At 38.1% G+C, this 24,786-nt stretch overlaps 1 protein-coding gene across 1 annotated transcript in view; it reads left to right on the top strand.

Moving 5' to 3' along the window:
• The first annotated feature begins 484 nt into the window (after positions 1 to 484).
• Positions 485 to 24,786, top strand: part of LOC122059965 (ribonuclease P protein subunit p29) — a 168,011-nt gene continuing 143,709 nt past the window's right edge. The window contains 6 exon segments of the mRNA XM_042623072.1: positions 485 to 745; positions 15,489 to 15,839; positions 17,091 to 17,167; positions 17,275 to 17,540; positions 19,654 to 19,722; positions 19,870 to 19,928. Coding sequence (XP_042479006.1) covers positions 15,596 to 15,839; positions 17,091 to 17,167; positions 17,275 to 17,540; positions 19,654 to 19,722; positions 19,870 to 19,928 — 715 coding nt within the window. The 5' untranslated portion in view covers positions 485 to 745; positions 15,489 to 15,595.

The raw sequence follows: 24,786 nt of genomic DNA, 5'->3' as shown, positions 1-24,786 counted from the left end.
ATTGTGTCTTGTTGGATCTTTGATTCAATTGTCTAAATGTAAATCGACTCAATTTTCACCCCACGATGAGATGAAAAATAAAAGGTGATCACAATAAAATATAGAGATCCGAAACTGGTACAATGATAAGGTTGGGCTCTAGTCAGGATTCAAGAAACAACATCTACGAAGCGGAGGTAAAGTTGCAAACATTATGGCCCTGCTGTGGATTCAGTAAAACCTTGGATTGAACCGCATGGGGCTACGTCTTGTGCAATGAGTTGCCCATCGGGCGCTACAAGCTATAACTTTGGCATAAGACGCAGTTGGTCATGTGTTCAAACCTCCATCTACCTTATTCCCTGCCACTCCCCTTCCTCACGGACCGTTAGTATATAGGCTCTAGATGATGACCGTACAAATCGATCCGAGTCAGTTTGAGTCCATTTAAGACGGTGTTTGGTTGCACGAGTCCACAAAGTGTCTTTTTGTGGAATCACCGAATCACACGATGCTTCGTTTACATGGATGTTTGGTTGTAAACTCGTAATTAGTGGTGATCCTATGCCATGGAGAGACACGATTCCACAGTTTGTTAATTCAAGATTGAACATAGTGATTCCACCCCGATATAAATAACCTGGATTCCATCCAGAATCCAAACTACCGGGCCTCGGTTAAAAGTCACGAGAACGGCTAGCGACTCCATCCTCTCAAGCTGCACGAAGCAGACAACCATCGTTCTTGTTGTTGCTCGAACCTGTAGGTATGCTCTCTCTTTCTATCTCGCCCTCACTTGCTCTGTTCCTCCCTGCTCTCTCTCTCGCACGCTCGCTGTCTCCGTTTTTCCTAGGGTTACCGTGAGCCTCGGTAGGTGTTAAAAATTAGACTAATCTAGGGTTTTAGTTCCGGGGTTTGTTGGCAATGAGACTCGGTAAATATGGTTCTGAAAACAGATATATGAAGAGGAATGTGCTTGGGGTTTCTGAATGCTTTTCACTTCCCTTTCATTTTTCCATTTTTAAATTCTATTTTATTTATTTATTTATTTGTTTCTGGTAGTAGATTTTTCTGCAATTGCTAGTTGGCATGAAGTTGGCGTTTTCACTTGACAAGGCTTGATGGGCCTTTTTTTGTTGATTTGCAAAAACCGAGATTTTCTGGATTGCTGAGTTTTGTTTAATATTGAGGGGAAATTAGTTCATTGGATAACACTTCATCTTGTTCTTGTTGTTTAAGAAATTATTAAAACAATGTAGCTGAAATAATTAAAGCTTTGTTATAGTTTGTCTGCTTAACAAGAATGATATTTGTCCCCAAAATGATCCCCAAACTCAATTGGAATAAGAAACTCCACCAATTTGAATTATAACAACGTGACAATTACCTAATTGTTTTTTATTTCTAAACCACCAGTTGAAGTGAGATCTCAGCCCAGCTGCTTCATGATGTTTTTAATACTCCCTTTCTCTTCATTATTCCCATCACCTTATAGTAAAAAATAAGAAGGAATAGGGTTAGAGATGAGGGATGAAGAGAGAAGAGAGAAGAGAGGAAGGAAGAAGAAGGAGAGAAGATGAGAGAAGGAGGAGGGGAAATGATAGCAAAACATAGGGCTTACTTCTTGCCCTTTCCCACATATCTTATGTTCAAACAAGTCTTAGGAATATTACATAGACCTCCCTAGGGAGGTGAAGGGAAAAAAAGAAAAATATAACTTAAGACAATATAGTATAAAGATAGTTCCTGCACTACCCCTATTACATAAACTCCAACACTCCCCCTCAAGCTGGGGAATAAATGTCATACATTCCTAGCTTGCATAAGAGGGCACTGAACTGGTGAGGAATCAGACCTTTGGTAAAGATGTTTGCCAGTTGATCGCCTATCCTCACAAAAGGTGTGCAGATGTTGCAAGAGTCAATCTTCTCTTTGATGAAATGCCGGTTTACTTCAACGTGTTTTGTTCTATATTGCTGCACTGGGTTGTGGGCAATGCTTATAGCTGCTTTGTTGTCATAGTAGAGTCTTATAGGTGCTTCAGTGTCATGCCGCCAACTCGCGAACGAACCGAAGTAGCCAAGTGAGTTCACAAATTGCATGAGCCATTGCCCTGTACTCAACCTCTGCACTAGATCTAGCTACAACCGGTTGTTTCTTACTCCTCCATGTGACTAAGTTACCACCCACGAATGTGCAATAACCAAATGTAGAAAGAAATGGATCCAATCCAATCAGCATCGGACCTTCTATCCCCAAGTGATTGTTCCTGGCATACAAAAGTCATTTTCCTGGAGAGGACTTCAAGTATCTGAGGATGCAGTACACAACATTCAAGTGCCCACTCTTGGACGCATGCATAAACTGGCTTACTACCTCCACTACATAAAAAATGTTTGGGCGAACTAGTGACAGATAAATCAGCTTCCCCACTAGCCTTTGGTATTTTTCTGCACTAACAAGGGAAGGGCCACAATTTTCTCCTAACTTATGATTCTGCTCAATAGGAGAACTTTCCGGTTTACTGTAGAAACGCAACCCTAACACGATGCAAAAGATAATGGAAAAACAGAACAAACAATGCACACGGATTTTATGAAGTTTGGCAAGGTTGCCTACGTCCCCGGTGAGATGAGATCCTGCTTCACTATCAATGGAGAATAAGGTTACAGCGCTCGTCCTCACACCTCTCAGTATTGCTTGCATTACAGAAAAAGAAACCCTCGCTATAAATATATAGCAAAAACCTCTAATCCGAAAAGTACACAATTGTCCTCAAATGCCGTACTGCCTGTCGAGGTGTTGTACCAGTACTCCCTAGATTAAACTGTGACGGAATACAAGACATCGTACACCAACAATCTCCACATTGACTTGAATTCTGTCAAGCCTCCTGTAAAGATAACCTGTAGACGTGATGTAGCTTGGCGATGGATTTAGTTGCTATCTTTTGACTTGATTTTTATTTACTTCCTTTATTGGTTAGAGATTAGATTAACAATATTTTATTTAGATTTGATTTTTATTTTAGTTGCTATCTAGGCTTAGTTTCCATTTTTAATTAGCTTCCAAAATTATGTCATTATTTTTTCTTTAAATAGCCCTGTAATGGAGAAGAACTCAGTTTTTTTAGATTGAATGAACTTAATTAAGGTTTTTGATTGGGTTGTGAACCATGGCTGCCGTGGGCGATTCCCTCTTCCTCCCTTTTTGAATTTTTTCTAATCTCTTATCTCTCGTTCTCCTTCTTCTTCTTCTATTTCTTCCTTTATTATTTTTCTGGTTGTTTCTCCCAACCCCTGTTTATGGGCGGTAGTTACAGCCCTTTAAAGTTGAGTGATCTCCTTCATGGGTGATCTGTTTGGACTGAGACTTTGAGTAAAGGCAGGCCTATCCTGGGCGACAAAACCCCCACAGTCCCAACTCCAAAGCCTTCCTTCAACCTGAGATCGAAGTCCAGCTTCAGGACTGAACTGAAGGTTACCGCCAGGGCAGGTTGCAGGTCCTTCGATCATTCCTCTCCTCTACTATTTAGGTTCAGCCGATGCGATTTGGTGAATTTCTCTCCCTGGAAGTGTGCTGGTCTACCACCTGGGCCTGGTCTTTCATCGAGAAGGAGAAGATAGGTTCTTTTATTGATTTTAAAAGTAAACACTTGCTTTTATTATAGTTAAGCCCCCTGTCCTCGAAATTATGTTCTAATACTCCCCTATTCTGTTAGTAATTCCAGAATACCCCCCTCTTCTAATTTTTTTATTTCAGCTTGACCCTACTATTTATTTCCCTCTCTTTTAAGCTCTTAAAATTGTTTTCTGAAATTACAAGAATACCCCTCAACCAGTACATTGAGTTTTTTAGTCATTCTTGTGGGCCCTAAGCGATCCGAATCTCTCGGATCCGCATCAAGACGTTTTCATATGAGGTACAAACCCGCACCTGTTTGGTGCGTCTCTCATCTTCAACAATGAGTAATATTAATCAAGTCCAAACATGACTCAAACTTCTCTGTAGTAACTGGCTTTGTAAATATATTTGCAGGATTGAGATCTGTATGAATTTTTCTCAAGTGAATACTGCCTTTTGACACAAGCTCCCTGATCTTGTGAAATCTCACATCAATATGCTTTGTCCTTGCATGAAACACCTGATTCTTTCCAAGATGTATGGCACTCTGACTGTCACAATGTAACACTATACCTCCTTACTCCAACCCCAATTCACGAAGTAGTCCAGCCAACCAGACTCCTTCCATGGCAGTCTCAACTGTTGCCACGTACTCTGTCTCTGTAGTGGACAATGCAACTGTAGACTGAAGCATTGCCCTCCATGATATAGGTCCACTAACCAATATAAATACATACCCTGTAGTAGACCTCTTATCTAAATCACCAACATAGTTAGAATCAACGTAACCCGTCAATTCTGTGGAACTTCCCTTGCCAGTGAACATAACACCTATATCTTTAGTCTTGCTCAAATATCTGAAGATCCACTTAATTGCATTCCAATGCTCATTCCCTGGATTACTCATATATCTGCTAACAACACTGACTGCATGAGACAAATTCGGCCTGCTACAAACCATAGCATACACGAGACTCTCAACTGCGCTAGCATAGGGGACCTGAGACATGCTTCACCTCCTCATGTGTTGTAGGGCATTCCCTTTCAGCTAACTTGAAGTGGCTAGCTAACGGAGTGCTAACCGGCTTAGCCTTTTCCATGTTGAAGCGCTCTAGCACATTTTCAATATATCTCTTCTGAGTTACCCAAAGTTTACTTGCGTTTCTATTTCTAAGGATTTCCATGCCAATGATCTTCTTAGCAGCACCAAGATCATTCATCTCAAATTCAGCACTTAGCAAAGATTGCAAAGAGTATGTCATCAATCATAAAGCATCAACAAAATAATGGAATTATCACTTGACACTTTATAATAAACACAACTATCATACTCACTTCTTGTATGGCCAATCTTCATCATGTGGGAATCAAAGCGTTTGTACCACTACCTAGAAGATTGCTTAAGACCATAAAGCGACCTCTTAAGCAGACAAACATGATATTTCTTTTCCTGCACCTTGAAACCGTCAGGCTGCTCTATGTAAATTTGTTCCTCTAAGTCACCATGAAGAAATGCAATCTTTACATCAAGCTGTTCAAGTTCTAAATTATACATAGCCACCAAAGCAAGTAATACCCGAATCGAATTGTGTTTTACCACTGGAGAGAATATTTCATTGTAGTCTATTCCCTCCTTCTGTGCATAGCCCTTGGCTACAAGTCTGGCCTTATATCTTTTACGCTCCTCAGATGCTGCCTCTTTCTTATGAAAGACCCATTTACACCCAATTATTTTTCTTCCCTTGGGTTTTTTCACAATCTCCCAAGTCTTGTTCTTCTGTAGAGACTCCATTTCCTCCATCATAGTTGCCATCCATTTATCATGCTGTGTATCACTCAAAGCATCATGGTAGGAAGATGGATCACCTGTACCTACAGTGAGGGCATAGGCAACCATGTCCTCAAACCCATATCTCACAGGTGCTTTGTGAGTACGCTTTCCTTTACCCTTTGCCACAATATAGGAAACTTCTACTGCTTTCTGTTGTCCTGGTAAGTCACTGGATGACTCATTCTCTCTTGTTGTTTCTGACTCACCTAACTCCACTTGTACAGTAGAACCTTCTTTATTTTTATCAATTGCTTGTGAATTACAATTTGACTTCACCATATGAGACTCATCAAACACAACGTCCCTGCTAACCACAACTTTTTGTGAACTTGGATCCCACAACTTGAATTCCTTTACGCCTTTCTTAAAACCAAGAAAGATGCACTGCTTAGACTTTGAGTCTAACTTGGAACGTTGCTCACTCTCAACATGCGCATAGGCTGGACAACCAAATATTTTGAGAATAGAATAATCTACTGGTTTTCCTGTCCATACCTCTTCGGGAATTTTACAATCAATCGCCTTTGATGGAGACCTGTTAATGAGGAAACATGCCATATTCACTGCTTCTGCCCAAAATCTCTTGCTCAACATTGCATTCAGCCTCATACTCCGAGCTCTTTCTAGAAGTGTTTTATTCATCCTTTCAGCTACACCGTTTTGCTGTGGTGTCTTTGGACTGTAAAGTGACGTGTAATCCAGTCAGCTTTGCATAATTTTAGAAACGGCTTATATGTGTACTCCCCTCCATTATCTGTTCTCAAGTACTTAATTTTCTTTCTTATCTTCCTTTCTACTTCAGCCTTCTATTCTTGAAATTTAGTGAACACCTCACTTTTATACTTCATGAAGTAGATCCAGACTTTCTTTGAGTAATCATCAACAAAGGTCACGAAGTATTCTGCCCCACCTTTAGATTTGGTTGTTGAAGGACCCCATACATCGCTGTGTACATAATTAAGCACCCATTTTCTCTTATTTTTTGCAGTTTTGAGACTAACCTTGAACTGTTTCCCGAACACACAATACTTACAGAAGTTCAGTTTTCAAGTTTTCACTCCCTTCAACAGTTTCCTTTTATGAAGCTCCATCAATCATCTTTCTCCCATATGCCCTAACCGCATATGCCACAGATAGGTATCATCTGTATCAGATCCTGCATCTGTAGTCACAGATGCTTCACCTGTAACAATGCTCCCTATGAGTCTGTATAGGTTTCCTGTTAGCTGTCTCTTCATGACAACCATAACACCCTTAATAACTTTGAGAACTCCACCTTCTGCTATGTACTTGCAGTCATTTGTGTAAAGTGCCCCCAAAGATACTAAGTTTTTCCTTAATTCTGGTATATGTCTCACATCTGCTAAAGTTCTTACTATCCTAATGGTCTTGCATACAGCATCATTCCCCATTAGGACAGACCCACCATTATATGGTTGATATGTATCAAACCAATCCTTATGTGGACACATGTGATATGAACATCCAGAATCTAAAATCTAAGAATTAGAAGGTTGATTTTTGCCTGATAATATAGAGAGTACATCTTCATCATCTCCATCTGAACTGTCAGCCACACTAGCTTCCTCAGATGCCTTATCTACACCTTTTTTCTTCAAGCCTGCCTTCCTCTTCAAGCACTCTCTCTTTAAATGACCTTCCTTCTTGCAATAGTAACAAGAGACCTTTGTTTTTGCCCCTTTTGATTTCGATCGACTCTTCCCAGATCTCTTCTGATTTGATCTCCCTCTTTCCTGCTCCTTGTTACATCTGAAAAGACATTCTCCTTGAGATTTCGTACTACTAGCCTTCTTCCTCGTCTCATTAGACATGAGGGCAGCCGCGATTTCTTCTATCTTAAGAGTCTCCTTCCCGTATAAGAGAGTCATTTCCAGGTGATCATATGATTCTGGGAGCGACGACAACAACAGTAATGCCTTGTCTTCATCCTTGATCTTAACCTCTAGGTTTGCAAGTTTACTTACGATCTGATTGAACATGTTAAAATGCTCCAATAGATCTGTACTTTCCTCCATTTGTAGATAATACAATTGCTTCTTCACGAACAACTTGTTCGTTAAGGACTTCGTTATGTAGATGCTTTCAAGTTTCGTCCATAACTGCGATGCAGATTCGATACCCACAACATATTGTAGGACATCATCAGAGAGATTCAATTGAATAGCACTTACCGGCTTTTCCTCCATCTTTTCCGAATATTCGTCAGTAATTTTTGTAGGTTTCTTCGACTTCCCCAACAACGTTTTCGTCAAACCCTGTTGTGTCAGAAGATTCTTCATCCTTTGACGCGAGAGGGTAAAATTGTTCTTCCTATTGAACCGCTCAATATCATACTTGACATTCGATCCCTTCTTTGTCATCGTGATAGTAAACCCTAGAAAACGGAAACCTAGAGCTCTGATACCTATTTATAAAAATGCAACCCTAAAACGATGCAGAAGATAATGGAAAAATAGAACAAACAATGCACACGAATTTTACGAGGTTTAGTAAGGTTGCCTACATCCCCGGTGAGATGAGATTCTGCTTCACTATCAATGGAGAATTGGGTTACAGCGCTCATGCTCACACCTCTCAGTATTGCTTGCATTACAGAGAAAGAAACTGTGATGTCCTGCCTATTGAGGTGCTGCACCAATATTCCCTGGATTAAACTGCGACGGAATACAAGACGTCGTACACCAACTTTACAACCCAATATTCTTGTTTCTTTCAACAGATCTAGCACAAATTTTCTTTAGCATACGTTGATTCCCTTATTAGACCTTAACACTTCAATACTTAAGAAATATTTCAAGCACCCTAGATCCTTGATCTCAAACAGTTTGGCCAAATGAGCTTTCAGCCTAGCTATTTCATCATTGTCATCTCTAGTCACCACGATATCATCAACATACACAGTCAATAATGTGATGGTGTCATTACCTCACTGAGTAAATAATGTGTGGTCTGCTTGACTCTGGGAATATACATTCTTCAAAATGGCCTGTTTGAACCTCTCAAACTAAGCTTTTGGTGATTGCTTTAGACCATAAAGTGCTTTCTTTAGAAGACATACCTTACTATCGGCTGCTGGGAACTTAAAGTTAGAGCAGCTGTAAAAGCGACACTTGTAAGAGAGAGAGCATCATAGAAAATAAACTGGGCTATAGGATTAGTACAAGCTCTTTTACCCTTACGAACGGCAATATGAAGGTCCAACTCCGAATGAGGAGAGGAGATGTTACCTGATTAGGAGAAGCTTTTGGTGAGATGATCTTTTTTTTTTTTTAGAGGTGATTATTTCTCACACTTAGAAAATGATTTCTTCTTCAGAACCTTCTCAATCATGGAAGTGGTAGACATTTTTTTCAATTCTATCTTCAATTGGAATAAGAGTGTATTTGAATCAACAAGATTAAGTACAATAAATATATATATATATATATATATAAGAGAAGTGGTAACAATGTATTGCTTGCTAAGTGGATTTTCGAGGTTTTTGAAAAAAAAAAAGGGTAAAAAGTTTGCTATGTTGACAAGCCAATGAACTCACATAGGACTTCTAGCTTCTCTTGATATATCACATCAAATCAATGTGACTATCATATCTTAACAAATATATTACCCCCCTTTCTCTCTCTATTCTCTCTTTGTCTTTCATCAAATAAAAAAGGATCCCATAAATTTTGAATTGTCCAACACTTCAAGAGTTCAAGTCATCATCAATAATGTTTATCACTTTCCTAAGACCAAAAGTATGAGATTTGCTATGATCTTGTAAAGATATGATATTTTTCATTCTCTTAGAAAAAAATAAAAATGGATAAGCCAGATTTGATTGCATTATAAGCCAGAACCAGCTCAAGCCTCAGACTCTTGGATGACCAACCTAATGGCAATAGTAATGATTAGGCATAGAGTAAATCAACATGTCAACCAACAAATTATTTTATTTTAGAGCTTTTGGATCTCTTTCTTTCTAGTCAAGTCTGGCTTATCCATTTTATTTTTTCTAAGAAGAGAATGAAAAAAATCATATATTTACAAGATCATAGCAAATCCTATACTTTTGGTCTTAGGAAGGTAATAAACATGGTTGATGATGACTTGAAGTGTTGGACAATTCAAAATTTATGGGATCCTATTTTGATTGAAATATTTGTTATGATATGATAGTCACATTGATTTGATGTGATATATCAAGAGAAGCTAGAAGTCCTATGTGAGTTGGTTGGCTTATCAATAGACAATGTTGGCTTGTCAACATAGCAAACTTTTTACTCCATTTTTTTTTTCTTTTAGAAACCTCTAAAGTCCAGTTAGCAGGCAATACATTGTTACCACTCAGCTTATATATATTGTACTTAGTCTTGTTGATTCAAACTCACTCTTATTCCAATTGAAGATAGCATTGGAGAAACGTCTTCCACTTCCATTATTGAGAAGGTTCCTAAGAAGAAGTCCTCTTCTAAGCGTGAGGAAGAATCACCTCTAAAAAAAAAAAGGCATTTTACCCAAAAGCTTCTCCTAACCAAGAAGAGGAGGTCTCTTACAAAAGGAAATCTCTCTTAATGACCATATGCAGAGCCTCCTCATTGGTCTGTTCAAAACATAAGAAACAACTCTCTTTCTCTCACACACAAACACTCATATAAAGGAAGTCTTTGGGTATTAAGACCACAGGAACGAAAGACCACAAGCATGAAAGGACATGGTTTCAGAACTACACCATTTCTACTCAAAACTTGCTTAATGCAAAACAAGGCAATCTCTTTAACTTCCATAGGAGAGGGAATGTGCACATGGAGAATGTTCCTTGTTTTAACAGCTAAGCATTGTTTATGGCCTTGAGGTTTTTCCTTTTAAGTGGATGAATGGTCTCCGTGGTGATGCATTTATAGCTGTGCGCAATAGCAGTTGTGGTTTTATCATTATTGATGAAAAGGAAGTCTCTCGAAATGACCATATGCATAGCCTCGTTGGTATGTTCGAAACATAAGAAACAAACACACCACACACACATAAAAGGAACTCTGTGGCTTTTAGTACCACAGGCACGAAAGACCACAAGAATGAAATAGTTTCCGAACTAGTTCATTTCTATGAAAAACTTGCTTAAACCAAAACAAGGCAATCCCTTTATAAAACTTTCGTAGGAGACGGAATGTGCACATGGAGAGCGTTCCTGGTTTTAACAGCAAGGCATGGTTTATGGCATTGAGGTTTTTCCCTTTTAAGTGCACGAACAGTAAGATTCTCCGCGGTGATGCATTTACAGCTGTGCAATAATAGCCGTGTTTTCGTCATTATTCTCTGACGAAAAGGAAATCTCTCGAAATGACCATATATAGAGCCTCCTCATTAGTATGTTCAAAACATGAGAAACAATCCACTCTCTCTCTCTCTCACACACACACGCGCACACACACACACACAAGCACATATACAGGGAAGTCTGTGGGTATTAGGACCACAGGCACGAAAGACCACAAACATGAAAGGACATGGTTTTAGAACTAGACCATTTCTACTCAAAACCATGGTTCAAGATCTCGGCGAATATCTCGTTTTTTTAAAAAGGCGAGACGAGATACATGGCGAGATACAAATTGTACAAAAAATCGACCAAGATTTCGCCAAGATCTTGCTAAATCTCGCGTCTTTCTACTTTTTTGAAGAAAAAACACTAAGGAGTAATGATTTTGGTGCTTTTGCTTGAGGATCTCCATTCCTACACTCATGGAAGCTTAAAGAGTAGAGAATACTACTTCCTCATCCACATTTGGAGTCACTTTTCTTATATATGATGTCTTTTAAATTCTTATGATTATGTTACGTCATGTGTTGATTGTGGAATAGAGCATAGGGTACAAAGTCAAAGTACAATTTATGTTTGATTTTTTAAAAAACTGATGTTTCCATTGTGTTTGGAAGGCCTAAAAGGGTAAATACCAACTTTCAGGGGCTACAAAGACCATAAAACCATTGAGTCAACGGGGAACAAATACATGATCTCGGTGAGATCTCTCTTTTGTGGATTAGCGAGATGGGAGGCAAGAGCAAGATCTTAAACCTCGCTCAAAACTTGCTTAAACCAAAACAAGGTAATCCCTTCAACTTCCGTAGTAGACAGAATGGGCACATGGAGAACGTTCCTTGTTTTAACAGCAAGTCATGGTGATGTAGATCTCCATCATGAGCTACACTATTGCTGGAGGAAGATCCAACCAAGCAGTTGTAAAAGCAACACCTGTAAAAGCTACACTCTGGGAATATTCATTCTTCAAAATGGCCTGTTTGAACCTTTCAAACAAAGTTTTTGGTGATTGCTTCAGACCATAAAGTGCTTTCTTTAGGAGACACCTTACCATCGGCTGTTGGGAACTTAAAGCCAGAGCAGCTTTAAAAGCAACACCTATTGGAGAGTGAGCATCATAGGAAACAAACTAGGCTATAGGATTAGTACAAGCTCTCTTACCCTTACGAACAGCAATAGGGAGGTCTAACGCTGAATAAGGAGAGGAGATGTTACCTGATTAGGATAAGCTTTTGGGTGAGATGATATTTTTTTTTAGAGGTGATTCTTCCTCACACTTAGAAGATGACTTCTTCTTCGGAACCTTCTCATTCATGGAAGTGGAAGACATTTTCTCCAATAGTATCTTCAATTGGAATAAGAGTGAGTTTGAATCAACAAGACTAAGTATAATATATATATATATATATATATATATAAGAGGGGTGGTAACAATGTATTGTTTGCTAAGTGGACTTTCGAGGTTTTTGAAAAAAAAAAAAATTGGGTAAAAAGTTTGCTATGTTGACAAGTCAAAATTGTCTATTGACAAGCCAACCAATTCACATAGGATTTTTAGCTTCTTTTGATATATCACATGAAATCTGTGACTATCATATCGTAACAAATATTTTAATATTTCACCCCCTATCCCTCTATTATCTCGTTATCTCTCATCAAATCAAAATAGGATCCCATAAATTTTGAATTGTCCAACACTTCGTCATCATCAACCATGTTTATTACCTTCCCAAGATCAAAAGTATGAGATTTGCTATGATTTTGTAAAGATATGATATTTTTCATTCTCTTAGAAAAAAATAAAATTGGATAAGCCAGAACCAGCTAAAGCCTCAGACTCTTGGATAACTAACCCAATGGCAATAGTAGTGATCAGGCATAAAGTAAATCAACATGTCAACCAACAACTTATTTTATTTTAGAGCTTTTGGATCTCTTTCTTTCTAGTCAAATCTGGCTTATCCATTTTTTCTTTTTAAGAAAAGAATGAAAAATATCATATCTTTACAAGATCATAACAAATCTCTTACTTTTGGTCTGGAAATGTAATAAACATGGCTGATGATGACGAAGTGTTGGACAATTCTAAATTTATGTGATTCTATTTTGATTTGATGAGAGATAAAAGAGAGAATAGAGAGGGGGGTGAAATATTTCTTAAGATATGATAGTCACATTGATATGATGTGATATATCAAGAGAAGCTAGAAGTCTTATGTGAGTTAGTTGGCTTGTCAACATAGCAAACTTTTTACCCAATTTTTTTTTTCAAAAGCCTCTAAAACCCACTTAGTAAGCAATACATTGTTACCACTCATCTTATATATATATATATACTGTACTTAGTCTTGTCGATTCAAACTCACTGTTATTCCAATTGAAGGTAGCATTGGAGAAAATGCCTTTCACTTCCATGAATGAGAAGGTTTCTAAGAAGAAGTCCTCTTCTAAGTGTGAGGAAGAATCACATCTTAAAAAAAAAAAGATCATCTCACCCAAAAGCTTCTCCTAACCAAGAAGATGAGGTCTCTCACAAAAAGGAAATCTCATGGAAATCTCTCTTAATGACCATTTGCAGAGCCTCCTCATTGGCACGGTTTAAGATCTTGCTCTCTCCCCCCATCTTGCTAATCCAAAAAAGAGAGATCTCGCTGAGATCATGTATTTTTTCGTGGTCAACTTAGTGGTTGGTCCTTGTGGTCATATGATCTTTATAGTCCCTGAAACTAGGTATTTACCCTATATTATGACTTCTAAACACAATGGAAACATCAGTTTTTTAAAAATCAAACTTAAAATCGTACTTTGACTTCGTACCCTATTTAAGTAGTCTCTGGCTCTTCAAACCCTAAGCTAGTATGCTCTATTCCACAACCAACACATGATACAATGTAATCTTAAGAAATTAAAAGACATCATAGATAATTTCTTAATTGATTAACAATTAACATTGATGACTGATGAGTCACATTAACATACATTTGAAAGACATAAAATAGGAATGGAGATCCTTAAGCAAAAATACCAAAATTCTTGTTCCTTAGTGTTTTTTCTTCAAAAAAGTAGAGAGGCGAGATCTAGCGAGATCTCGGTGAGATCTTATCGTTTTTACACCTTGCCTGTGATCTCGTCTTGGTAATCTAAAAAAATAGATCTTGGACCATGCTCATTGGTCAATTCAAACTGAGGGAAGAAGAGAGAGGAGAGGAAGGAAGAAGAAGGAGAGAAGATGAGAGAAGGAGAAGGGAAATGAGAGCAAAATGTAGGGCTTACTTCTTGCCCTTTCCCACATATGTTATGTTCAAACAAGTCTTAGGAATATTACATAGACCTCCCTAGGGAGGTGAAAGGGAAAAAGGAAAAATACCACTTAAGACAATATAATATAAATATAGTTCCTACACTACCCCTATTACATAAACTTCAACACTTAATTGCGAATTTGTTGGGAAAACAAAGAAATTATTTATGTATGTAAGTGTAATGGAACAGAGTGCTGATCCTCAGGGAAAAGCACCTATTATTTAGAAGGATGTATGTCCTACCTGCTTGTGTCTGAAATCTGAATACTGCCCATCCAATTGGACTTGTGATTTTTAACTTAGGAGGATGATGTTTTTGATGGCCTTTTGGGATAAGGTTATTGATTGTTGTTTTAGGATGATGTTTTTGATGGCCCGGTTCTTTGATCTTAGGGATGAAAAGATTTGTTCCCGGATACTTTGCATGGATATCCAAATCCTTCACTACCCAAAATTCTGCTTACTTTTTTGATGAGATGGATGGGGGTGTTTTTGCTAAAATGGATTCTATATTCAGAGAGATTAATTTGTTGGCTAGATGAATAAACAAACAAATGAGATAATTGATTTAATGGTAGACACTTCATCCTTTGATGATCTGGTCACTTTAATTTCTTAAATTGATAGGTTGATGAAAATATAAGGGCTTAATGGATATCCTTCCCTAATTCATTTGGAAGGATTTTTGGATTTGAAGGCTTTTAGTTTGATTGTCAAGAAATAAATAGAAAAGAACAGAAAAAAAATTGTATTTGAGGAGAGAGAGAGAGAGAGAGATGAATCCAACTGACAGATTCAGGGCAACCAAACAGTTTTTCAGGCAGAATCTAGATGAATCCAACTGACAAACCCAGGGTAACCAAACAATTTTTCAGGCAGATTCTAGATGAATCCAACTGACAGACTCAGTATAACCAAACAGTCAATCCTTAAGAATTACGATTGGACAGAAGCTCATTCTATGGAATAATGTCCATAATCAATACGTGTACTAACAGGTTTACGCGACCAAACGCTACGTAATACCGATTCTGTTTTTAAAACCCTGCGGTGAGCCCACTGCTGCACCCTTTGCAATGCACTCAACCACTACATCAAACACCCTGCCGCTGCTGTGCTCGCTGCCTCTCCGAAGATCAGATGTCGCCAACGTCGTTGAGTTATTCTCTCCCCTATGATGCCCCCCAGTGTCTCCACCCTATCTACATCAATCTCTCCCGCTCCCTTCTCTGCATCCCCCGTTCCCTCTCTCAACAAGTCTACAGAGAAGTTGATGAAAGAGATGACGTCTTTGGCGGATTGAAGCCTTTAATTCTGTAGTTTACTTATAGTAATTGTCTTCATTTAATTAGTTATTTTTGTTTAGGTATTTGATGTTTACATATTTCATGTCTGATAAGTGATGATTCATCAAGGGCTCTTTCTTTTGAAGGTTATTGTTGTAGATAAGTAAGTCCAAGCCATCCAGGGCATTGCTGCATCTGGTTTGGAGTATATAATGGGATTGTGAGTGTCAAAGTACGGATTCCATTTCCTGCCATGGCTACTGGTGGAAGCTCGGTTACCTCAGACCAGAAGAAACGCACACTGGAGGCCTTGGAGCGAAGGTTTGCTGTGGCTAAAGCAGAGGTTCTTGAACAGCAACAGAAGGACAAGAAAAAGTGTTCTCGGGGGGAGGAAGAAAAGAGGCATGATATAAGGTGTTCTACTGTCACCCCTTTGGCATGTGAGACAGATGCATCCATAGCAACTGCACCCTCTTCAGTGCCATCTTCAGATAAAGGTTATCCTATTTTTCTTTATAGCCTCTATATCAAATGCAGCTTCCTGATTGTTTGTATGATCTCAATTATTTTGTATGATTTCTGTGACGAATTACGATTCATCTTTCAATTTTAAGTTCCACTAAAGTGGAGTACTCAGATTTATTTATTTATTTATTTTTATTTATAGGGGATTAAACTAAGATTATATATCAAGTTTAGAGGGGTACGAAGAGGAATTTGAAAGTAGGAGGAAGAAACTGAGTTTGATGTGATATTTTCAGTTGAGAGTTTGGGAAGTGAATCAAACTCAATTTGAGGAGTCTTGAGTGACAAAACAAGGTGCCCTTCCTGAAGGTTGGCTATAGTGTCGTTTTGTATTGTGAAATTTTTTATTTGGCTATGATGGGTGAGCTACTAAAGTGTCTGATTAATTTCCTACACTTTTATGAGTATGGAACTATGAACTGTTCAATGCAGGCACACCTAAAGATTACTTTCTTATTGAAATGCATTTCTGGATTGATAGATAGTCGAAGATTTCCTGTCATGAGTAGGTTTCAAGGATGAGAGTTTGATACTTCGAGGAATCCTCGTGTTATTGCTCTGTTATTATGCGATGAATAAACAAAATGTTGCCATTGACCATTGCTGCTGCTTCAGGTAGTGGCTGAAACCCATGAAATCAATTACGGGTTGTCTGCTATTTTGGCAGATCTGGATTAATGGAGAACTTTTTCTGGCCATGGTTATTTGATTTCACCAATCATAAATGTGTGTGGAGTGTTTAGATTAGAGCCATCCTGAATCTTGGTGATTTTCTGCTCTCCTTAAAAATGAACTTGGGATAATGTTTGTCTGAATCAGTGAAAATGCCTTTTCCTTCTGATATTGCATGCTAATTATAGTGGAAATTTAGAAACTTATTTTATTTTTTTCACGGTTGTCTTGCTTGGAGTTCTGATTTGGCAATTTTCAGTACGTTTTTCATTCTCGGGCCACACTACATCATGGGGGACTCCTGGAGTTTCTGGTAAATACAAATATGCTTAGTCTGAGGGTGGGTCTCAGCGCAATGGTAAAGTTGTTCCATTGCGACCTAATGGTCACGGGTTCGAGTTGGGAAACATTCTATCCGCAAAGTGGGGGTAAGACTGCATGCATATGACCCTCCCCAAACCCTGCAGTGGAGGGAGCCAAAAAGATATGCTTAGTATCCCTTTTATAGTGTTGAAAATGACAATGGACCAATTCGTGCTATGTCGACACAGATGCAGAAGCAAATGGGCCTGCATATTCTCAGTTATCTCAATCTGTGCAAGAGAATTTGCTGAGTTCCAATATCAGGGTACTTTTTTTCCTTCCTTACTTAGACCTTTGTTATTGTGGTAATCTCCTTGAAATGTTATCGGTGTATTTAACTTCTTACAATGTGGTGTATGAGGAAACATGCAGCTTTCCAGTAAAAGAGGGAGCCAAGTTGATAGGATTATGCATGAACTTTTCCAAAATGGTGATTTGGCACAGAAGTACATGCAAGGATCTAGAAGCATGAAAATTGAAAATTGGCTTCTTCTTGACAATTTAGTGCAAGGATGTGGTGTGTAAGTTGGTACTTGCATTAGAACTTAACAGAACTGCTCGAAGCGCTCTAAAAAGCACATGTCAATCCGACAACATAAACAATGTAGGACATTTGAGTTGCTGCAAGAGTTCCATAAGTAAGTTTATTGCTCAATAGTTTTCTCATTATTGTCTTGTTCCCTCATGTTCATTTGCAGTATTTTTCTTATATATATATATATAAACTCTTTATGCTTAGTCTGTCCGTCCATTCGCTCTTTCTTTGTTGGTATGACCAAGTTTCGATACTTGAGGGACCTAATACCTTGTTTTAGTTATTATATTGCTTATTTCCTTATCAACCATGTCTCCCTTGTGAATTGACACTTGAATAGAGAGCAAATGAATCTGAATGAAAGATAGTAGCACAAACAATCAAGCACTTTGGGTTTAACCACAGGCAAGTGCATGAGATAATTTTATTTTACTTATGTAATTTTGGAACCAATACATATGCAATTTAGTTCAAGGGAACATATGCCTATTGGGGTTAAGACATATAGATGGTGGTTCTTTTTCCTCATTTTAATTTGAAAGAGATGAAACCTAGCCCTACAATAAAGGGTTTAAGATAAGTCAGGTTGTAGCAGAATGTGTAGTGAAAATTGGGTAAAAATTGAAGGGAAAATAAAGGATTAGTCTGGATTGAAGACCAAGAGATATTCTAAAGAATTTAATTTTGTGATATTGGTTCAACCATCTATGAGAAGAGGCCTAAGGTGGTGTTTCTCATACAAGTAGTGGGTGGATGGCGTTGCTTTTGGAGTGCTGTGCTATTGGTGTATGCCATTAAATAGAAGGGGAAATTTTGTAAGATGGCTATAAGATTGGCTGGCTTTATAGAGCATTTTATTTTTTAAGTGTGTGTAATGCCTACTCTATGGAGGAGACTATTGGTCAACCAAGACAAAAGTAGATACATGACACTAATGCTGCTCAGATGCCTGATACTGAGATAGATGAGTGGAAATACCAGAAATATAGAATGAAAACTAAATGAATGGACTCCTTATCACATTTCTATTGATTTCCAGTCATCCAATTTGTTCACACCCTTAATCTCTTTCATCATAGAAGAGTATCCAACAAGAGATGCCGTAAATACACTATTCCTTAAAAGATTATTTTATTCCTCCTCTTTAGCCTTTCTGTATGGATTACATAATCACAAAAGGGTCCATTGACACAACAAAATATGTTGAAGCATGAAGCGGAACCTTTGGCCATAACATGGGAACCTCTCAAGGAGCATTGGAGCATAGCATCTCCACCTCCAAAAGAGAAAGGAAAAAGATTCAGAAGCCCCAAGGAGCATTAGGAAAATATGGATGTCTAGCATGTTCCTCCTTTATTTTCCATGTAATATATATGTTTCTATTCAAAACGCAAACCTCATGAGGTGATCAAGTGGCAACAACTTTGCAAGAACTGCTAACAATGCAAAATGCATCAGAAGGAACTAAGTTTTCCAAAACCATCATGTGGAGATGACTATGCCACTTCCTTATAACTAAGTAAATTAATTTGAAAGAAGTTATTGTACATACTGGTACAGATTCTGTTACAACCTCAAAAGGGGATCCATGCTAATATGTTACTGATACATGGGACTCTTTAGAGGGAAGAAATTATAGTATTGAATAAGACCTCATGTAAAATTGTTCCCTATTGGTGCCATGCTCATATCATTGCACAATGCGCTGTGATCTAAGGTTAGAGCCCATGGGCTGCCCAAATTTTTTATTATCTCAAAATTTCCCTTTCGAGTACAAACCAAAGTTATTATCTCAAAGTCAACTATCCTAATGTTTCTTCTTGTTAAAATTTCCACAAAATAGCAGAGCAGTGGACACTCCCAAAGGATGTGGACCCATTTACCAAGAACTATTAGTCTGCAAGTCTCCATTCTCTAGGTTTTCTTTGTTGGGAAGGTTGAAGGGCTCAACTCTAAAAGCAGTCCAAAGTGAGCTTTGAACCTGTGGGGAAACTTAGGATTCTCCTTTGTGCCTGGATTTCTCATATTAAGTGCTTTCCTAGGTATGTGCAATGTTGTAGGTTCAAGCTTTTTTTTTCCTTGAAGATCGTTAAAATAACAGTCTGAGTTGGTATCATTTCATGAATGTTGTTTTGAGGCATTTCAGTCCTTACACCCTGAATGACAACTGATTCTTTTATATAGTTTGACTCTTTCTTGTGTTGTGTGTTTTGTAGCTTTGATACTTTCAAGCTTATGCATGACATGTGGGAAAACTATATAATGCAACTTCTTAAGGATACTGGGTGAGATATTTCTGCTTGACATCATTGATATTAAAATCATGCATTTCCTATTCGTCATTGTCGCTCATAGTGAACCTAAGCTTTATTTGCAGATTCTAAGGATTCCACTTCCTCTAATTCCAACCTTGCTTGCATCCTATATTGCAGGGAAAAGCAGTTAGCTCAATGTCTTCTCACTGCTGACTTACATGGTGCCATTCTTCTAGGTAATATGATGAACTTTTTTTTTGGGTACAGTAATTTTGTTGTGCATTTAGGCTTTCTTTGGTATCATTTTCTTTTGACCTATTTATAAAATCATGAATGAAAATCATTAAATCATTTTCGTTCTAAAAATAAAAATTGTGTAGTAACTACTAGACATAATAGATTATAGAATGAGAAATATCTTTGGTATGCTTATGTGCAGAATAATTTGTATAAATTTAAAACTTTTAAAAGATATTGCCTTTCTAGAAGATGTCCATCCAAAACATTTTTGAAGAAATGGGCCCAAGCTACGGATTGGGACCTATGCCAAAGCAACAACACCATGGAATAATCCCCGCTGTTTGTAGCAGATGCCCCCTTTCGTGGTGTTGTTGGTGGTCATCTTACTGGTTCAAATTGTACCTTCCCCATCAGCAACAACATTGTGGAATAATTCCCATAGTTCTTCTTCATTTTGCAAGGGGGCATTCTTCTTCATTTTATCCTATCATCAGCCGAACAATACAACTCTTTTAGAGCCTTTGCATCACCCTTCATACCTACTTCAATCCCCTTTCCATGATCCATCTGAAATAAATTTTGGTTCTAATAAATAACGGTGCACATCATCCTCTATTTGTCTGGTAAGTTTCAGTTTAAGGTTAAAGGGATTTAACCACATAGTACTATAAAGCTTTGAGAAATGGTGAGGAATCTTCAGATGGTATGTGTTGTATACTTGTATTGAGTTCTTAGGGTTTTCAGCCCTAGAAACCACTCAAGTGCCAGTCATCCCTTGCAAGGCCTTGGTTAATTTCCCTTCAATGCTAGGGAGGGTGGGGTACCTTACGTAACCTCCATAGTACACAATAGAAGTTGGAAATGCAGTATTTAATTGTGAGCTCATATTTAGAACTGTAGAATAAGAAATCTATATTACAAGCTGACTACCAAATCTGATGGCCTCAAGTAAGCTCATTGCCGATTTCAATGTGTAATCCTAGTTAATCTTGTGATCAGGCCTGTTTACAGTTCACATTATCTACAACCTATTTGAGCCCATACCAAGAACAATTTTAGAAGCTAACCATAGGTTTGATGTCCCTTTGTCTTCTTTCAATGCTGTAACATGGATTTGACATTGTTTGTTATTGCCAATTTGAGTTATTGTGCATTCTCATTCTCCTGATTTAAATAAAAAAATTGGCTGATAGTAGAATCTGTCACATAAGGTAAACAAGCTCAAAATACCCAAATGAGTAATTATGGTAGAAATCGTCGATAATTCTTAGAAGTCTAAGTGCCAGCACCAACCAACGACAAGAGGATGTTAGGCAGAGAACTAGAACCGGCACTCTCCACACCTAACACAGACTAAACCTCTACTGATGCAGTCTTAAAATCTTTTTTATCCATTTAGATGAAATAAACTAGTACTGGCACTCTCCACACCAAACACAGACTGAAGGTCTAGTGGATGCAAATTGAAAAGCTCCTTTCATCCATTTGAAAGAACAGAGCTAATGCCCCCCACCAAAGTGAGGAGGAAAGTCTTGTAGTCCCCTGAAGTTTTCTTGACTGGAATGCTCAAGAGTAACATTGTTTCTTTTATTATACAGCTCCTTGATGTCCTTCAAATCCTTCTCTGTGCGGGTGACAATCACATGTGTGTCATCATCTTCATTTGTCCATGCCTTGTTAATTGCATTGTGCAACACCTGAACACACAAACCAGAAGCCAATGAGAACTTCAAACTAGAAATGTTGTTCTTTGTCAATGAATTATCACCTTTTAAAAGAGAGAGGAAGATAGAGGGTGCGAATCTGCTTATTGTACTTAACAATTCCAGTGAGAAACATGAGGATTGTTGGGACCAACAGATTGGTCTTGGTGAATGTAAATGTACAAAACCAGCAGGAACAAGCTGGCAAATAAGCCCAAGCAAGTGCCCAAGCGACAATTGGTCTCTAGGATTGGCATTGCATAAACAAGTGCCTAGAGAATCCATATAATGAACTAATGAAGGCATCATTGGGATTTCAAGTTTTAGATACTGACACTGTCACTCTTTGATCTAGTTTCTATGTTTGTTTTCACCAAATGATGATATATAGGGGGGCAAAGGCAGCATTAACTAATACATAATCAGATAATCAAATATCTCAGGCATATCTTTCATTACAGTGGAGGCAAATGGAGTGTCTCCCCAACCCCTCCAAAGCCATAATTTTTAAACTATAAAACAAAGCCTTCATATCCCAATTAAAAGTACAACTTGGGTTTGCTGGCCAAGGGTGCTCTCTGTGTCTCTTTCAATATCTCACCATCTTTATCATGAGAATGTAGGTTTCAATTGAACTCAACAATGCAGGGCGACATGATATTCTTTCAACTATGCAATGATGCTCAAATTTATTAGACACCATAACGGATCTTATATATATATATATATAATGGTTAAAAGTTGATATGGCAGCCATATAAAAGAATTTCATTAATTATTATCATCCAAAACGCAGATAAGTAGCAACGATTCTGAGACCAACTTGTCCACATTCTAGTCATCAATGGTTTCCCGCAAGACACCTTTGCGGATCATAACTGTTCGGAAACCCTTAAAGTAAGCTCTCAAAGAATTGAATGAATAGAAAAAAGTACTGTTCCAAAGTTTATACGGATAAAGAGGTCGGGATCAAGGATCATAATAGGTGGTAAAAACACACAAATAAGAGACTAAAAGCAGAATGGGGGAGGAGGTAGCAAGGCTGATATACATGATCAAGTAGACCACACACACACACAGACAAAATCAGAAACAAGAGAGACAAACACTCAGGAGATGGATATCTATCACAAAAGATACTCAGTAACCAAATGTAGCCATTTTCTCACATGATATATGCTGCATTTGCTTGAACACAGCTCAGTTCTGGAATTTCACAACCTGAAAAATATAGTGATCCATTTCTTGCAATATCAACTTTGTGACCCAAAGAGGTTTGGTTCAATTATAACACCCTCCCACCCTCTGTGCAACTGAGCTCGTGCTTTAACTGGCTTTCAAATACAACAGTCCCGTTCTTGTTGAGTAAACTTCATTTGTCAAGATGGCCCAGCTGAGTAATGAAACTCCTTTTTTAACCAAGCCACCATCAACTAGATGGATGAAAATATTTTCTTTATTTGTTGGGGATCGGGTTCTTCAGGTTTTTTTTTCTTTTGTTTCGTTTTCTATTTTTTTGCTGGGCAACAACCATATTAGATTTCGTTAAATGGAAAATGGAAAGAACTTTATTAAGAAATTAATGAAAACGGATCGGATATGGATTGAATTTGGGTTGGATGTGTTCGGATCTAGATATTTTTGACTGGATATGGATGCGGATCAAATTTGGATTTTTAATTATCCGTTTACGCTCTTACTGGTGTAATCCGGACCTTCCTCCCTTCAATGAATAAAATATGCTCTTAATCTATCTTTCTAGGTAGTTTTAATTCTTTTCCTCATTCTCTAGAATCTATTTAAACTTTAAGAACTTTTAAAATCATTAATTGATTAATTAATTGAATCGGATAATTATTTTTTCAGATAATTCGGATTTTAATCTGGATACCCTTATTCAGATACGGGAACTCCTAAATGCGAATTCTGATTCGGATTTTGACTATCCATTTATATCCCTAGATGTTACCCTCCTCCACCAAAAAAAAAAAAAATGTGACTGTACTGCATGCACATTTTGGTAAGAAATCCGGATACTTTTCAGGTATCACCAATGGAGGAGTCAAGATTCGAAAACAAACAGCCAATCTACATCCATGGGAACCAAAATACAAACAGAAACTTCTCATAGAGTCGCTCCATCCCAAAAAGTGACGCAATAAAACACCACACATTACCATGGTGTGTGCTCCATCCATTGCCACCTAAAATTATCCTAAATCCTTGGGGAGATTCCTGCACTGGATTGCTGCATTCAATCCAGCATTCCAAAACAAGTAATCGAGGATCAAATTGGTCCCGTCCGATTCCAATCCAATTTGGAATCAGCTGGAATTGGCACCAAGAACCCTAGAATTGGCCATGAAATCTGAAAACTCAACGATTCTAGGGTTTCTTGGCATGAATCGGCTGGAATAGAATCCAATCACATCTAGTTCTGATCCGAATCGGCCAATCCATCGATATGATTCCCGAGTTTTGGAATCTCGAGTCGATCCCACAAGTAGACTCTTTGACATTAGATATGATTTGGTTTGCAATCATGGATGGTCAGGGGTCAAAGGAAAATCTGTAATAGCCTAATCTGATTCACTCCAAGTCTCATACCATGAAACAGTAACATACAGTAAATGGATGGCACTGTATGATAATGTTCCGTTTCACCTATTTTTAGAAATATAAATCAAAATTTATACCTATTTATAGCTTCTTCATGAATACCAGCTGGTCAATCTCATGCTCTTAGAAGCCAAACTTTCTAAGGGGTGAAGATTGGTGGAGACTGCTCAATCCCTTTTCTATGAAGTCCATATTTTTGAGCCTATTGAGGGATGCCATCCTGGTGCCTCGGTCACATCTTTGACCACCTTCACGAGACTTCCAATTACAGTTGGTTCGGGCACAATACATACAGACCATCATTCTCTATGCTCTTCTTTGCTTTGCATGCACACTTCTTCCTTTGAAAGGATAAGGCTTAAGCTCATGTAGCTCTTGGTCTCTTGGCTCTTATAGGAGGAAGCAAATGAAGCCTTTCAAATCAATGGGAAGCGACAGACTCCAAGTGAGCCTTATCTTCTTTTCCCATTCTCTCCTCATGAGAACTCGAGGACTAGGTGCCTCCTTTGATTGGATCAATGTTGTAGGACCA

This window comes from Macadamia integrifolia, chromosome 13, assembly GCF_013358625.1.
Source record: "Macadamia integrifolia cultivar HAES 741 chromosome 13, SCU_Mint_v3, whole genome shotgun sequence".
In the NCBI taxonomy this organism is placed as follows: domain Eukaryota; kingdom Viridiplantae; phylum Streptophyta; class Magnoliopsida; order Proteales; family Proteaceae; genus Macadamia; species Macadamia integrifolia.
The sequence above is the reverse complement of the archived record's forward strand: the minus strand, read 5'-3'. Positions and strand labels throughout refer to the sequence as shown.